This window comes from Anas acuta, chromosome 16 (assembly GCF_963932015.1).
Source record: "Anas acuta chromosome 16, bAnaAcu1.1, whole genome shotgun sequence".
Classification (NCBI taxonomy): Eukaryota; Metazoa; Chordata; class Aves; order Anseriformes; family Anatidae; genus Anas; species Anas acuta.
The window spans coordinates 12879148-12896904 of NC_088994.1; the positions used below are offsets into that span (position 1 = coordinate 12879148).

The following is a 17757-nucleotide window of genomic DNA, read 5'->3' on the forward strand; positions in this document are numbered from 1 at the left end:
AATAGAATAATTTGCAGCATAATTAACTGGCTTTTGCATGCAAGTGTGGTGAATGAACATCAACTGGTGCTATGCTTGAGCATAAAAATAATCAAGGTCACGTATTTCAGCACTGAAATGTGGGATATCTTTAAAAGTCCAGGACCGTGATGTTTTATGCAACCAAAATAAAGTTGTTAATATTTCAAAGAGTCAGAATCAGAAGAGTTTGTTGATGTTTGTATCCACTTCTGGACAGTTTTCAGTAACTGTAATTTGGGTGACAGACTGTGGGCTCTTCCTAGTGTTTACGTGCAAGGAAAAGAGTCATTTTCTGTTTTGCCAACCATGTTTCAAACAGTAAAATGTCTCTAATACTTATGAGAAACTCTTAGACATCAGAATAATCATAGGAATACCCCGGTGGTTGATAAGAACCTTCTTCAGACAATGTGGTAGTGGCTGGTGCTGTTTGGTGGTGGGTTTCTTTTTCTTTTTCTTTTTTATTTTTAAGTGGAAATTTGGTCCTGTTGAAGCTTCAGAGGATTTTTCATGGGTAGTTCCTCTTTTCTTTGCTGGCTTTTCTTATCTTTTTTTTTTTTTATTATTATTTGCCCAGTGGTCTGTATGCATTGTTCATACTGTTTGTTTTAAAGGTCAGAAATGTCATTAAAACTGTATGGTTTTATGGACTGAATAATATCTTTCTTGTTTCTTATTTCAACCTTTCACATGCTTTTTATTACACAAATGTAGAAGCTGGTTACTTGTAGTTAAGCCCCCAATTCCCCAAAATGTTGTTTTTAATTAATTCAGGTATAGCACCTGGTAATAGAAATGAAATTGCTAGTTGATGCAGCATTTATTGCCATAGCAAGTATGGAACAGAAGGCAAAATTCTTCATGAAACTGTGCTAATTTCCATAATATAATATGTTATTAGGTCAATTCACTCATAGTGGTGAGGGTATTAAAAGCAAAAAAAAGAAGGAAAAATCTGCTTGCAGTCTAAGTCAATAGTATGAGCCATCCCTATACACAAATACTTGCTTTAATGGAGTTTATTCATGAAAGCAAATTTTGTAGAATATCCTGCTTTTCTATAAATTGCGTCTTTTTTTTTTTTCTTGTTTGGATGTTTGCTGTTTGTTTTTTTTTTTTCTTTCTTTTTTCTTATCACATAGCAGAAAAGTAATGTGATTAATGAACAACTTGAGTTAATTGGAAAAAAATGAGATAAAGAGATAAACAAGTGCCCGTTCTTCCTCATGTTTGCATATTAGCTTAAAGTCAGACATGATCCACAATGAATAATTAAATATTAAAAATTAAAAGTGTGGTCATAGAAGTGCAGTATAAATAAATGCATATGTGTTCTGTGAAAAGATTTATTTTAGTAGTTAGAATAAACCTTAAGGTGTAGTTTCATCACGTTACTAACGAAGTGTTTACATTGAGCTAGACATTACTGACAGCAGTAGCTGGCAGTCCTTACTAAAGCCTGGTTTTAAAAAAACTGCAAATGTGTGACTTTAAAGTGTTGAAGTGCTACTACCAGTGTTGGTAGCAGCACGTAAGAGCCAACACAGTGTCCTCTTGGGGTCAGTGCCAGCTGCTCCCTTCACATCTGTAAGAAGAGGATGAGTCTGCAGCTCTGGTTTCTTCATGACACTCTGGTACCTATCAGTAAATTAGGATAATTATATCTTTAGGCTATTGATGTCTGTATAGTTCATAAATGAAAGGGGTATCAGGGTTGAATAGGGCTTTTTTTGATACCATTCATCATGCTCATTTAACCTTTAAAATAAATCAGCCAGTCAATGTGTCTTTTTCAACCAATCAATAAAAAAATAAAAAACAAATAAAAAGGCATACCTCATAGTTGACTTTTATGGCCTTACATGGCCTGACTTTGTGATGTCAGCTTAAAACTCTCACAACTGAGTTGAAACGAAAGGGACCAGACAGCACAATGATGGGCAGAGCTAAGAAAACTGCCCTGGAATATTATTTTTTTAATAGTATCTCCTCTAGTAAGAAAAAAGAAGTAGTGGATGTCAGTGTGGATTTGAAAGAAGGGAAGATACCTGTTTGGATGAGGTACTTTAGAACTGAAAAGATGATTTTGAGCCAAAATATTTCTTACAAGTGTATTACTCCACCTCACAAGTTTGTCAGTGCACAGACATGGGCTCAGCACGCTGTCGGTGCTTTCTGCTTTCATATCTTTGCAATTTCGGTATCTGTGGCAAAGTCTATTTTCCATCGTACTCCCAGAGATTCTGCCACGTGAATAGGGTCATGGAGGAATTAACGAACACAGGATTTCTGCACAAGCACTTGGACCTGAGCTGCTCAGTCACTGCATTTGTTTTGCAGGGAGGAGGGCTGCTGGTCCTCATGGCTTTTCTGTAGGACCGCTAAACGTTTTCAGCAGAGTCGATCATTTAATAGAAACATTATGACATTTCCAGAAATAGATTTCAGTCTTTTTGTAAGATAAGGGAAAGGCTGGTTGGGTTTGTCACATCCTTTGTTTTTTACAGAATTAGTTTTGATGGATGAAGCAGCGGCAGAGAGATCTGAAGTTCACAAGTGGTATTTATTTATTGCACAGTGTGTTCTTTTGTGGTGTTAGTTATTCAACCGTACAAATCAAAAATTCCTTCTAAATCAACTTATTCCCAGAAAGATCAAGAGTTTCATCAGGAAAAAAATAAATAAATCCTAAAAACCTCTCAATATGAAAGCTTCTAACTACTACATTCATTATTGTATTACTCTTTCCCGGGGGAGAAAGGATGTTTTGTTCTTCAGGCACAGTCAGTATGTCCGTTCTGCTGAAAAAGTGCCACCTTCGATAGCTTCTTTAAAGTGTTGACACCTGACCATCAAAACTAGTTCAGCATCCCCAAAACAATTCCTGTGAGCAGAATGGTACAATAACAAGTGAGTTTTGGCCATTACCATGCTGGTTAACATTAGCAGCAGTAGTCAGTTTTGTGTGTCATTTTCCTTGTTTTTTTACTGAAAGAAAAAGCAATTTCTTTGGTCTCTTCCCATTCAGGAAATCAAGTAAGTACTTGCTTGCAAAACATTGGTTTCAGTGGTACTTTTACTTTGTCTAAATATTCAGTAGAGGGCTTTCTTCAATAAAGGCCATGCACATATTTTTGTGGGTTTGTACTATTTTTAGAACTACATGCAGCTTTCAGTTTGTAGTAAATAGCTTGGAAAAACATCTAGATGGATAAACCAAATACAAATGTAATAGTTACAAGATCTAGTTATAATTAAAATCCAGGGGGAGAGAAGAGATGCAATAAATCAGAGTGTATATGAACCAGATGTTGTCTATTTTGGGCAGCAGTGGGAACTCCATGTGGCTCTGAGAGATGAGGCCGACGCTTTGTGGACAACAAAATACGCTTTTCTAACAGCATCTGCCTGCCTGTCTTGTGCCAGAATCCACCCACCTCTGTCGTTAGCTGCTCTTCATCCTAAAGGTGTCTTCCTTTTAGCCTTCTGCACTTGTATAGTTTATACGACTTGGTAGTTGTAAAAAGCTTTAGAGATGGGAAGGAAAAAAAAATTATCGCCTGTAAGAGAGAATCTGCATAGGTAGTGGGCTGCTGCCAGTGAGGAATTGCATCCTGCCTCAAAGAACTATGCCATCGCTATAACCATTTTGCAAAAACAGGTCTGTTTTAAAAGCAAAATGAGAAAAAAAAATCTGATATATCAAGGCTGATGCTATCTGCTCTCAGGAGCAATTTGATCATAACCCTCTTTATATCTGTCTCTTCCCCTGCCTGAAGTTCCCTACCTTAAAATGAATTTGTTCCTGAGACTACTCACAGGGGTAATCTAAACTGGTCCTCGCTGTCAATGACACGTGTATAATGACATTTTACTGCTTGTCTTAGCCAGCCTGTCTGAAGAATCCTACTGCTAATTGTTGCATTATGAGCTGCCTGCAGCCCCAGGAGACGAGGCAGGATCGGGGCCGCAGCACCGTGGGATGGGCTCGTACCTGGCTGTAGGGGATTCACATCCATCCCACTAAACATCCCTACTCCCTGCTGTCCCCTCCAAAATGCCTGGCGAAACACGGGGCAAGGTGGGCTCTGCCCCACTGCTCTGCAAACGGGCTGCTACCAACAGGGGGTAAAATGCAAATTTTATTGCAGCAAGACAATGTTTTCCTTTTGGATTCTGGGTTTTGTGTGCTTTTGGAAAGCATTTGGCAGCCACAGCAAGTATGTTTACAAAAAGAGCAGAACTGGTAAAGTTCAGGTTCGTGTTTGGATTCAGCCCCAGCAAACTGAAGCTGAAGCTGTGCCAGACGTTTGAAGCTGCCAGACGACAGTTCATCTCAAACAGAAAGCTGAAGAGGGGGAAAGAAATTTGTCAAATGTATTCCATGTGGAATTTCAGGCAATTTAATTTGATTCACTACACTCTGAAATGTCTTGGACTTCCCTATTGTTTCTTTACTTTAACACTAAATTTGATACCTTCTGGGATCGGCAGTGCTTTGTGCTGCATTTGTCACGTCCTCTAATTTACTGGCTTTAGTCTCTCTTTGTTTTAATTGAGGATGGCGAGCCCTTCCAAAAGCACTCTGTCAACTTTAAGGTCGTTTGAGTCCCGAGGTCATTCTTCAGGGGAGGTCAGTGCTGCCTTTCGGGTGGGGACTGCTGCAGTAAGAAGGGATAAAATGGGTACATGTGAAGGGGGGAGGAAAAATGATGGAAAAAACTCATCTGCTTACCTCCATCCAAAACACCAGCAGCTGAGCCCATGGCTGCAGAGACATGGATGTCAGGACATGGCCACAGCAGGGTGGTCTCTTGGCCAGTGACCAACATGGGAAAGCGTGGAGCTGTGTATGATCGTGGTGTCCCTTCTGCTGTGAATTTCCTGCTGTGTGGGTGAATTTCCCATGAAGTCAGTGGGCACTTTAGCCTGGCCTCAGGGCAGGAGCATCACGGCTCTCTGCAGCAGTGCAGCCCCTCTGTCTCTCGATGTGCCCAGTATTTATTACCTGTCGAAGTGCAGCTCCAGCACCACGGCCACTTCTTCAGCTCCCTCTGACCAAGTGCCAGAAACAGAACCCAGAGCCTCTGGATCTGTAAATAAAGCTGCCTAAATTTGTCCAAACGTCAAAGCAGAGGAGCACACAGAGTACCAAACAGTGTTTGAGTCCATATAATATTAATTTCTCTTGAAACCTGAACTCTTGTGTAGGCTACAGCTGAAGGAAAGGACTATTGCTGGTTTTGTACAGACAGACAAGCAGAGGTGCACAGGCTGCAGGTGAAATACAGCCTTGATTCTTACAGATAAATATATATATATATAAATCCAATTCTAATATTCCTGCCTGAAACATCTAATTTGCTATATTGTGATTGGCCTCCCTGGATGAGTGCATGTTTGCTCCTGAGCCAGGCTCAGGAAGATGAGAACAGTCAAGCCCAAAGTTGTCATTGTTTACACGCAAGTCAAGTCAGTGAGGAGTTCAGTGTCTTTACTGGTACGTCTGATTTTTTTTTTTCCTGACATGTGCAGCCTCTGTTTCTAGGAGTTGAGAGTTTGTTTGTTTTTGAAGAGCAGGAGAAGAGAAGAGCCGGAGGCTATCTGACACAGCTGCGGTCAGAGCATCTCTTTCAACTTCTCTTCCTAGGCTGCAAATGCCTGTGTTCACATTTTTTTTTCTCCCTGAAATTTTCCTTCAGCTCCCTGTGTGTTTCAAATACCGTTCTGGCAAGTTGCAATAAGATAGATCTGGGACAGAGGAAGAATCCCTGGAGGTGCGGGGCTGTTATCAGTGGGGCTGGTGGGGATGGCTGCAGTGGTGCAGATGTTGTGCGTGCTCGCCCGCCTCCCACCACTGCTCCACACCATTGATGATTCTGGTAGTGGTAGGGCTGGGGCTCTCTGCTCTGCCCAGAATTGTTTAGGGGAAGGTGCTTGGTGCAGCACACCCCAGGTTTCCCTCAGTCCATTCCACCCCATAGCTTCTTACGGTGATGCTCCTGCATGGGAGGGTGGGGTCTTTAACCTAGAGGTTGCCCTCCGATTACATAGGATCCTCCCTTTATAATTATGGCCTTAGGCTGCTATAAAATCTGTAGCTTTTCCTCAAGAATCATGTAGTGATTCTTAAAATCATGTAGTGATGCTTAAAATCTTTTCCCATGTAGGCAGTTGGACAAACATGGGAGTGTTGTGAAAATCATTAGCGCTACGGGTAAAACGTCCAGATAAAGTGCCCTGGGATTTACGTACTCAGTGCTGTAGTAATAATAATTAAAATGCATACTACTGCAGGTAACTCCCACAACTTGCACTTTGCTCTGAAGCTGAGAAACTCATTGATTAATCCATGGGGTCAATCAGTCCATCTTGTTTGGAGAGTTAATCATAGAGAGTGTGTGCAACAGGACCAACACTGAAATAGGTTTGTTTACTGCTGCTTAATCAGAGAACCCAAACTCTCCTGTAGAGTGGTGAGAGGTTTGTTTCTACTTAGCCTTTAATTGCAAAATGATCTCATTAGTGCCATCGTGAATCTCGGTACTATCCTACAGATGCATGGAATTTAAAGAGCAAAGAGTAAAAAATGGTTGTCCATAAAAAGTTAACATTTGACAGGAAGTGCCATGCAGTTGATATGATCAAAATTTACTGAACTGGGGTTGTCTTTATTTGCATTTTTATCAAAAGCTACATCTGCTCAGCCCAATGGCTTTTGGTCTACCTTACTATTAAGAACAGAGGAGGACTGCAATAATGAAACTATGTCAAGGTTTTTAGCCAAAGATAAAAGTGTCTATTGAGAACAAGAGTGGAAGACAACAGCATATTTACTGTGGCATTCAACACAGAAAGGGGTAATCCTCTAAGTTATCCCAGCTCATGGTGCTGCTTTGCCCTTCCCACACAATGGAATTCAGACCATATATGTGTTCTTACTGGCCTCTGTCTCATTTATTATTTAATAATTTTTGAAATGTCTCAGGAGGGTGGAAGGAGAGTGATAGGATCTCAAACGGGCAAGGAAATCCCAGGCAAAGCAATTGTTGCCAAAATAGGTGCTGGAAAACCAGAGGCAAGGTTGCATACCCAGGGTAGAGTATTAAGCATAAAAATGTGGAAAGCAGCAACTGTCTCTAACATGGAACGCTAATAGGTGCAGGTTTGTGTTCCTGTACTGGGGGAAAGGCTCAGATTTGAGTTCCACATCATGCAAATCCAATACAAACTCACTGCCTTTTGAAATCTGGGTAGCATCTCTGCCTTTGTGGTAAGCTTCTGGCTTGGATTTAGAAGATTGGGGATCAAATGACTCCTCCCAGCACAATTCTAAATACCAGGAAGAGAATAGAGGATAATATTCCCTTTACTAATACTGGTTTCTAATCAGATAAAAATAAGTGACAGTGTAGGAAGAATCCCTCAACTAACTGCCAGAACGTGTCGATTTATCAAATTTTTTCCGCTGTTGCTCTTTTTTTGAGCTAGCCTCAGAGCTGACAGTGTGTGTTTTACAGTGCAGCAAGGTAGATTGATTGATCCTAAATAGAAAAGCCTTTGGGGTCTCGAGATGATGTTTTAGCTTCAGAAAAAAAAAAAAAAAAAAGAAAGAAAAAAAATGAATAAAGCATGTTAATGTAGAGAAAGAAGCCTGCTTTAATTGGACCAACTCCTGGCTTGCTGAAAATTAATGGCTGGCTGGCTGTTGCCACAGTGATTCATCTTTTCTATCATGTTCTGCAGTCCTTCTCTCCAGGGGGTCTGTACTCCCCTCCAATTCCAATACCAAAAGTGAAATACACTTTTTTTTTCCCCTCTTAAAAACATATATTTTAGTTGAATTGGCTTCAAGTAAATGAAAAATAGCACTGGTGGGAATATGAAGGAGGCAGGCAGTGTCTGGGAATTGGGTTTTGTTTACTGTAGGGCTGGTTTTGTTTTGTTTGAATGGGATTTAGATCTTTTTTTAATGTACTCTCAACTCCTCATTGCTACTGGCTGACTGTACAGGTGACAGAATGACTTTCTAAAGGATCCCGATTTCAGTGTGTTGAAACGTATTGTTCCTATTTCTTTTCATCTGGCCATAGAAACAGAAACCGTGTGTAAGCAAGAGCTGCTAAAACTGAATATAAAGCTGGAAAAGGCATTGAAAGCACTTAGGTGGCTCTGGAAATGAAAAGATGAATTTTCTGTACAGTTCTACCAAGCCCACAGTTTTGTTTTGCTTTGTTTTCAATAAATTACTGTGCATGAACAAGGATTGCAGTTTAAAACCTGTTGGAGGCAGTACTGGTTGTGTGAGGGCACAACATGAACTTGAACACGAGGTCATTAGAAGTTTAATAACGTGTGCCCAAATCCTGTATGGATCATTTGATCGTGGAGGGGGTTGAGCTTTGGAACTCAAAGTGCGGAAATTCAAAATACATTTTTAAATGTAAAATACTTTCATGTGCCTTTTCAAATTTATCTTATTGCTGCTGGAGATAGATTTCTCCTCATTGGCTGCTGCAGAGGTGTTACTGGTTGACTAGCACATGGAGTCACTTCTAACACATATGCAAGAGGTTGGAAATGCCAGGATTTTTGTATTATTGCATATATATATATTGCAATATAGGATGATTCACTGTATCTGAAGATTACAAGAAGATAAATAAAGATCTTGTTTAATGTAATTACAAATGGTAAATTGTTATGGTAATTTATTATTATTCCAGTAAGGCAAATATTAGAATTCATAGCTCAGAGATCATAAATAATCCTCAGAAAATTGGTTGTGATGTTTAACATTGACCTGAGATATGGAAAATGGGTAAAATTGAAGCAGTACTGCAAGAAAGTAACATAAAGAAAATGCTAAATCATGCTAAACATTTTCAGCAGCTGATACATGTTGGGCAGTTCATTAATTCTGCTAACTCATTCATTGTTTTTGTTTTTCACTCTGTGAACCCTTAAAGAGTAATCAATGCTTTATCAAGGGAGTGGATACGCACACTTTTTATACACATTTGTATACCAACCAACATACATCCATTTATTTCCAACGTTTTTCTGTATCAAAGCATTTTCTTAAACTGTACACTCTTAAACGTGATCACTAGGGATATGTTTATTAGTCTCTGAAGTAGCTTTTTGAATAGCTGTTTTTACCTTTTACCAGTAAAGTTGGGTTTTCCCACAGTACTATAAATATTAAATAAAGACACTAAGAGTTTATTAGTGTAATATTTTTATAGGGATGTGGTTGAAAATGTAACCCATAAAATTAGTAATGACAGGTTGAAAATTATACATTATTTCTATCAGGTTTTACGGCTATCATTGTTTCTTGTTTTTGCATTGCTTTTCTTGTACAGAAGAAGAAGGGCTCTGAGTATTTTATTAACTGCAAAGCAAATCTAGTGCTTTGTATGATAATATTGGATTAACTGTAAGCAGGAGTGCGACAGAAATAGCACTCAGGACTTATATGTTGCATTGCTTGTAAGTGGAATGGCTCAAATTAGGTTTTGTTTCCACAAAACACTGAAACAGCAACATTTCCAAGTTCTTTCATAGTGCTGGAAAAGCCTGCTGTACCTGTATGTATTTGTTCTTTTAGTACAAGAGAAACAGGATCCTTTTGTCTTCCTCTCAGCATTAGCCTTTTGTACATAAAATATTTTGGTCCCAGAATTCCACCAAGCATTTATGTTTCTCTGTAGGACTCTGCTTTATTGAACAATTTCAGTAATAAGCTGTGTGACATGTCTTAATTTTTTACCCCAGTGCTAATTTGGAAATTTGCTTTTTGAAGTGTCTGTAAAAGTCCGTTTTCCCATTTAAAATTTTTCTCTCTTACATTTGGTTAGCCTATGTATGGGTGATTGAGGCAGTGCAGTCTAACAGTTTGAATAAGAAACTGTGAGCCTGAATTTCAGGATTCAACTCCCAGCTTTGCTGTGGGTTCCAATGTGGCCAGGGGGAATTCTCTTCACTGTAGTTTGTTCCCACTGATGTAAAAGAATTTCCTCACAGAATCATAGAGGGGTTGTGTGAGCATAAGGAAATATGCCTCGAAAATGTGTCCCTGTAAAAGTTTGTACTACATACTTATTTTCTCAAACAAATGAAACTTTCCAGTGAGGCACAGCGCTCTTTGTTTAGCATTAGCACTTAATGGAGAAATCAGCTTGGAAGCATGCAGTGGGCTCACAGGGTGCTGAGGAACACGCAGGTATTTTTGCTTAACTGAGTGGTTTCATGCCTGTTCGTAGACAACAGGTTCCTGTCCACTAAGAAGTTCTGTTCTTGTTTGTTTTGTTTTATTTTTGATGTGGTGACACACCGGCAAATGCTGACCAGGGCTGCTGACAGCCCCATGCAGGTGATGAGTGCTGGTGTGTGGGAGCATTGAGCTGGGAGTGCCAGGGCAGGAAAAGAAGCCATTTGCTAGACATCGCATAAAAGGGATGTTTTTGTACATGCTCAGGACTCTGCAGTTCACCCCGACATCCCAAATTTCCAGAGGTCGTCATTAAGCTATCCCCATATTAGAGGTGTTTGTGAGGGTGGACTTGGTGGTGCAGGTTCATCACAAGCACACCAGGCATACGGGAAGCTGCTCAAGAGACACGACCTGAGGGAGAGAGAGGATCCTACTATAAATAGGGGTATGTATTTGCTGCTTTGAAGTTCATCAGGAACAAAACAACTTTGCAGTGCTAATACTTGAAACCATGGTGAAAACAGAGTCCTGGAGGGACCCATATCCTGAACCGTGGGCTTATGGCATGCCAGGGGGTATATCCTAATAAATAAGTGTTATCCTTCTAGCTCTTGCAGCACTGTGCAGCTTGCCAGAGGGGGCACTTTTTAATGGACTAGGAGAAGTTAAAGGAGAATCCAGAAGGATAAGGCTTAAAGTGAATTCTTTGGTTTATACCATTTATAGTCTTATTAAATTCAATGTATTTCTCAGACATTTGGAGGGCAAGGAGGTTCAGTGTATTTGTACATCTTTCAAGATCCTCACTTGATCATTTGACTCTGTCCAGCTAGCTTAACAAGCTAAATAATAAAAGGGAACAATGCAAAACTTGTTGAATTTTTTTTTACCCTGTGTCTTTTTTGAAGAAAGATACCATTTTTTTCCTTAGATGCCCAGCAGTTTGCTGCAGACTCCTGCAGTTTCTCTGCCCATCACTCAATACCTATTTCAGCATATCAAATTGTTGTATTTCCTCCTTTCATAGAGAAGCAATTAAAAATGATGAGGGTAAAGGGTTAAACCTAAAAGCCTGCTAATGAGGGTGCCTTCTTGGTTTTCTTTTCATCAGGCATTTGATGCTGTTTTCAGCATAAGCTTTCGATAAGCATCACTGAACATTTTTCCAGAGTATATTAAAAAAAGTTTTCTTTTTTTTTTTTTTACCGTCCTGTAAAAATGATAGATGTGTGGCTCTGCTGTTTATCTGAAATCCTAATTACTGATGCTCCAGCTTTTGAATGTTAAATTCATGCAGTGTTCTTTAGACTTCAAACTGGTCAAAGAAAGATAGATTTGTGTCCACAGAGAGATCTAAGTCTGGTAAACAGAGCCAATGTTTGTTTATTTATTAAATTATTTTAAAGTCAAGAGTTGCATCAACTGCAAATTGCATAGATTTACAGCTTTCTAGATGAATTTAAAAAAATGATTTTCTGCCATTGAATGAAATTTTAGTTTTTGTCTTGATGAGAGCATAGAGTAGAGGTGAGGTGGAATTTGAAAATATGGAAGACGCCTCCTTTCCTTGAGTTATGCTGTTTAGTACAGAACAACATTTTTTCCAAATGTATACACAAATATTTGAAAAAAAATATTAAATATGTATATATGTGATTCTATATGTATATCCATAGAAAAATACATATGTGTGTGTGTATACATATAAAAACTGATTCCTAGTAGTCATGTAACATTCCAAAGAATCATTTTCACAGGGAAACAAGGAGGATGAGCATAGGATTACTAATGGCAGTCCTTGCAACCATGTTGTGAAAATGTGAGCAGTTCATCTTTACTGCATCTGTGCTGTGTACAAATGGTGCCTAGAGCAATAGCAGCAGCGGTACCTAACAGCAGCTCAACGTGGTGGTCCCTAATATTCAGGCCCTGATGAGTTTCTGAATTGTCTTCCCTCTGTGGTTGAAGTGATCTGCAAAGTTAAGCTCTCTTATTAGTAGTGGCTGTAGGAGAACATTTGCATTGAGATCTGTTTGTGGACGTCCCCCACAGCTGCCTTGCCTCAAACTGAGGGAAAGCAGAGGGCTTAGTTCGAAGGATGATTAGCAATTTTTGAGGCATTTATTGTACTCCCTTACACAAGACAATGAATGACTGTGTGTTTTGCAGTATGTCCTGGGAGTGTGGCAGGGTCTTTACTGGTGGAATAGTGGAAGTTTTTATTTGAATTTAGTACTGAGTTTTGTACACCACCTGGCAGTCACAGGGATTCAGCAGTTAATTGAAGATTTCAGGTGGTACTAATGTACAGTGGGGTTTTCTGAGAGACATATCTAGTTTTCATTGTTGTGAGAGATGCTTTGGAGTTCAGTGGTGGTGTCCTCGGAGCCACCAAAGGTGCGTTCACCCATGGCCACTGTGGTTGCAGGGCCTCAGCAGTGAGAATAGCAGCACCCACAGGGGTGTGTCAGGGGATCGGCCTAGGCTTTCTGCACTGATTTATTAAAGCATTTTTTTCTGACATGCAATCGTGTATCATCTAATTGAGAACATAAATTGCTGCCTGTCATGGTGCATTGATTAGTCAAAAACTTGTCACAAAAGCGTCGGTGCATTTCATCACGGAGAGGTTGAATTGTAGCAGTGTTGAGCTCCTACCTGGCTTTTGTAGTAGCAGCGAGGCCTGGGACAGCACTGCGGGACATGCCACGTCACCTGGCCTGGCGTTAAAACACTTTCATACTGCCACATATGTCCCCAGAGTTCCTCCATGCAGCTTGTGGGGTGCCACTTGGGTGAGCCGCAGCCTATTCGCTGCCTTCCAGGCCATCGTGTGAGGTGCAGTCCCCAGCAGTGACTAAGTGTTATAGAATTCCTATGTCCCTGAAAGCTTCCTGTGCTTTCAGCTCCTAAAGCCTCTTCGGAGGAGCTGGCTGTGTCTGATTTATTGCCGAGCATTCATCTACCTGTGCTACCTGGGAAGAGCAATGTGGAGCAGACATGTTGCTTGTTTAAAAAATTAAACTTAATTTCTCTCAGGATTTTCTCTGTCTCTAGTCAAGTTTGTTTTAAACTAATGGAAGTAATTAGCAAGGCACAGAGGGACTTTGTCTAAGAGGTAGCCATTTTTAGATAATGGAGCATAAAAGTCGACACAGTGACATATGACACCAGAGCAGCATATTGGAGCAATGCGCTGTGTCTTAAGCAGATGTTTAAGTACTTTGAGTCCTGAAATCACTACATACATGTATAGGAAGGGATTTATTTTATTTTTTTCTCTCAGACTACTAGTACACTGTGGGGCTTTCTTTTAATCTCAATAAAATCAAAGTAAGCTCTGAATTGTTTTTAATGTGCAGTCATTATCACTCCTTTCTCTCTTCTTCAAATGTCTTTTCTTATATGATATGTTGGTACTTCAGGAGGTATAGATAGAAGTTGCTTTTTTGCACTGCCATTATATAACAGAAGAGTGCAATAATACGCCAATTGATGTACCTTCTTTCTAATAATGCTGATGGCATGGAGCTGAAAATAAATAACGCATTAGCAGCGAAGCACTCAGTGTGTTCGCACATATTTGTTATAGCTGTGAATGCAAGGGAGATTTTCAGAATTTCCTGATAGATGAAGTGCAACAGGGTGGTCTCGAGGGGTGCTGAGACCTTCCCTGCTGATATCAGCCACCTCGTCGGTCTCTGAGGCCGTCACAGCTGCTCCAGGTGTCCAGTGCTGGTTCTTGCAGCTGCCAGTGACTCTGTGTGTGACCTTCAGTGTTTCATGAGTTGCTATATTTCAGGCTAGTCTAAACTAAATGAAGGCAATGGACAGGCTTGTTGGCTGTGTTTTTACTGTTAGAGTGAGTACCGGCACAGGTCTGCGCACTGGCCTGGGATTGTCCCTATGGTCAGGTCAATGATAGCACAGCAGAGTTTTGAAGTTAATGTGGTCCATGCATTATTCTCAGTCAATCATTTAGAAGTAATAGAGATAAGAAGTTTTGATCTACTGGAGATGAGCCGTTGTGTGCCAGTTGATCTCAAGGCAGAGCACTGACTTGTGTGGACTGGTGGTCATTGGCACCAGTTGGGTTTGGCCCATGAATTTCATGGCATGTGAAAATTTGAGAGGGGCCTGAGCTCCAGCTCTGGCAATGCTGAAGTTTGAAGCCTCAGCACGGAGTCATAAAACTTTTTAAAGTTTTGCTTCAAGTTGTATACGTGAACTTTGAAGTTTGAGATGAGTTTTAGCTGCTCTGGGAACCATGAAAGTGTAAGCTTTCTTCTTTCTTTATTGAGCTTGGTGGAAGTCTTACCTTCATAAGACAGAGATCCTCCACTCCAGATTGCTGAATCTTCAGTCTTCTATCTGCACCTTGCTCTGACACTCACTGACTGAAAGCAAGATGCCAAGAGCTTCAAACTGTGGTCAAAGTGGCAATTAAGTTATATCCTGTCCCTTACAACAATGGTGGCCAATGTTTCATTCAGACTGTGAGTAATGCAGGAGATGCTGCTTCCTATTACACCGAAAACCATTTGTTATGCTTCTGGAGATAGAAAGCAGAGATAACTGGTCAAATGTCTGGACTAAAGCATTTCAGATGAGATAGACATGGAGGTTATTTATTGCAGGCTGAATGACAGTGAAAAACAAAACTAAGGGACTTTTGTTTTCCTTGGCTTTCCAGAATCTAGAGCTGTAGTCTATAACAATGAAATTGCTTAAAAGCATTACCCACACTTTTTTTATATACTAGGTAACATTAGCCATCTTCTTTTTTTGTAAATCAGTGTGTAACAATTACTTTGTGCTTAATAATTTACTATTATATATATATTATATGCTAAAATATATATATGTTTACACACATAAAAAAAGTACTAATGTGGCTCAAATAAATACAGAGCCTGAAAAAGCCTTTGTAGATGTATAGTTACAGCATGATCACAGCACCCCAGTTATGGAAAGAAGTTCCACCACAATCTGCTCCTCTTACTTCTCCATGGCATGGTGGTACTGGGGGCTTTTCAGTTAGCAGTTTCCTCGCTCCTTTTTCTTTCTCCTTTGGCATCCCCTGGGTGTTTTCCTTTAAATCCAGATTAGTCCCTGATTCAGCTCAAAGCAGCACTGCACAAGCAGTCAGCTATGGTACAGGGAGAAAGAGATGGCTGGGGTCAAACTGGCCCCAGGAGCTCCTCTAGCCTGGATTGCCTCTGCATCCCTTCTCCCACCACAGCCAGTCTAAGCAGGACTCATCTTACCTTGCTTTTCTTCTGCAAAGTGCCTGCCAAGGCAACATCAAACCTGGGCTAGATGGTATTCCTTATCTTGGAGCATTGCTGCAAAGCTCTCAGAAATTGCAGCATTACAGAGCCCATGTAACAGGACAAGCTAGGAAGCTGTATATCCATTCACACTCACTTGAGATATTTTTACGGGTACAATATGTTTTCTTTCACCACATGTGTGTTCCACCCCGTGGATTAGTTGAATGGCAGAAAGTGTTTTGTTTCCTATGTGATTAGCTGCAGGTTCAATTTCTATCAGATTTGTCAATTTTGTCATACAATAGTTTGGTTTTTTTCCAGCCTAATGTATGTGACATGCTTCATAATGCCAATAAAAACAGTTTTCAAACTAGACTGTAAATGAATTTGACCGAAAAACGCCAAAAATAAAAATACCAGCCATTGGGGAGCTTGGATCTGACAGTGTAAGCTTTTAAATGACAAGTTGTGGTTTGTGAAGCAAAGTTTTACAGTTCCTCTTTGCTGTAGCTGTAATGTATGGAGTGGTCAGCCAGGGTGGGATGGGAGCTCTGGTTGTGGGTACCTGCTTCCAGCAGTGGATGCGCTCCCCAAAATTGTTTTAATTTTTCTTCATGTAATTTTTTTTGCCTCTATATTTCTGATAATGGAATTGTTCTGGGCTTTTAAATTTCAGTTAAGAATGTGCAAATAGGCTATCTGGTAAGTAGGTTATTGAAGGGTTAGGGAAATGGAGAACATTTTGTGCAAAAAAATACCCACAGTGTGGGTAATAGACTCCAGCCGAATTTAAAAGATAATGGCAACAAGGGAGAAATCCACTTGTAGAAATGGGGAACAGCTGTGTTTGAGATCTAATGAAACTGTATCAAATACTTTAAAAATGGCTTACAACTTCTTCCCCTGGGAATGGAGATAAAGCGCAAGAGCACTCCTGAAAGGTCGAAGAAACAGTTAAATCATTTCCTTGATGGTTATTAGAGATATAGAAGACATCAGTGAAAATTAAATGTCTGAAACTTGTATTTGATTGCTTTTCTTATCACGCCAATCTCACACGTTTCTTCCATCTCTTGCTCTCTGTTCTAGTAAAATTTAATAACTGTGCCGGTAACAAGGGAGTTCGGTATGAAACCAACAGCTTGGACTTCAAGGTGAGAGCAGATGGGACCATGTATGCTGTCCACCAGGTGCAAATGCCCTCAAAGCAGCTGATCCTGATGGTGACCGCCTGGGATCCCCAGACCCTGGGCAGATGGGAGGCAATCATCAGGTTTCTGGTGGGAGAGAAGTTGCAACACAATGGACACAAGGTAAGATATTTTCAGAACTCGTTTTCCTATTTCGTTCTTCATTTGCCTCTGTTCCATAAGCCTTTAAAAGTCACATGCAGCATAGGATTGTTTGTGTCATCTGGTCTATGCTTCCAGGGCATGTGTCCAGGTAGAAAATGGCACAAGCAGCAGCAAATTTCATGCAAATATTCTTTGATCTTCCCTGATGTAAATGATTTTAGGTTGCCAGTGGGGAAGCATTCTCTAAGCTCATACTTTTGTATATTTAAATAACCACTTGGATCTGTTATGTACTGCAGGTATATGCTATTATATACCTTGTGTTTGCTTCTCATTGCTAATACTCTACCTCAACTTGAAATAAAACCTGCAGACAGGAGGTGCCTCTCTCTCTTCAGAGGCCAAGTCAACCATAATCTTGAAAAACACAAGGTTAAATTCAGATTTCTTTGTGACAGTGTAGTCCTGGAGTCATGCACTGTCTGCTTCTGCTGCGCTGCAGACATCTCCCCAGCTTTCACAGTGCCTCATTGCTCTCCACGAGCACTCTGCATGGTCCTGCAGCTCCTCAGGGGTGATGCGTGCACCCAGGCAGGGCTTACAGATGGAGATCTGGGCTTGTTTTCTTCCAGAGCAGCAAGGACAGGGAGCATTGCTGCTGCCTGCTAAGGGACATTTGCTCACAGGCTGTGAGCACCAGCAGGGCAGCGACACACAACGTGGCACCGCAGTGGCAAACATCCCCTCTGCTCAGTGCCAGCGTTCTCCCTTCACAGCTGGAATCAACACCAGCTCCAAAGCCTGCACCATTCTGTGTTTCAGACAGGAGTTTATCAGTGCTTGCTTGCTTGCTTTCTTAGTTTCATACACATAGCTCAAAAGCAGGAAGGATCTGTCCCTGCCCAGCAATCTGACAGCAATATTGCTTCACTTAAATACAGCCGTGGGC

General features: G+C 40.5%; 1 protein-coding gene across 4 annotated transcripts in view; it reads left to right on the plus strand.

Annotated features, from left to right (window-relative positions):
• The window catches only part of CDH4 (cadherin 4), a 668170-nt gene that overhangs the window by 469602 nt on the left and 180811 nt on the right, over nucleotides 1-17757 (plus strand). For all 4 annotated transcript variants that reach the window (XM_068700721.1, XM_068700722.1, XM_068700719.1 and 1 more), the window contains one exon: nucleotides 16603-16826. In XM_068700721.1, coding sequence (XP_068556822.1) covers nucleotides 16603-16826 — 224 coding nt within the window. The remainder of the gene's footprint in view (nucleotides 1-16602; nucleotides 16827-17757) is intronic.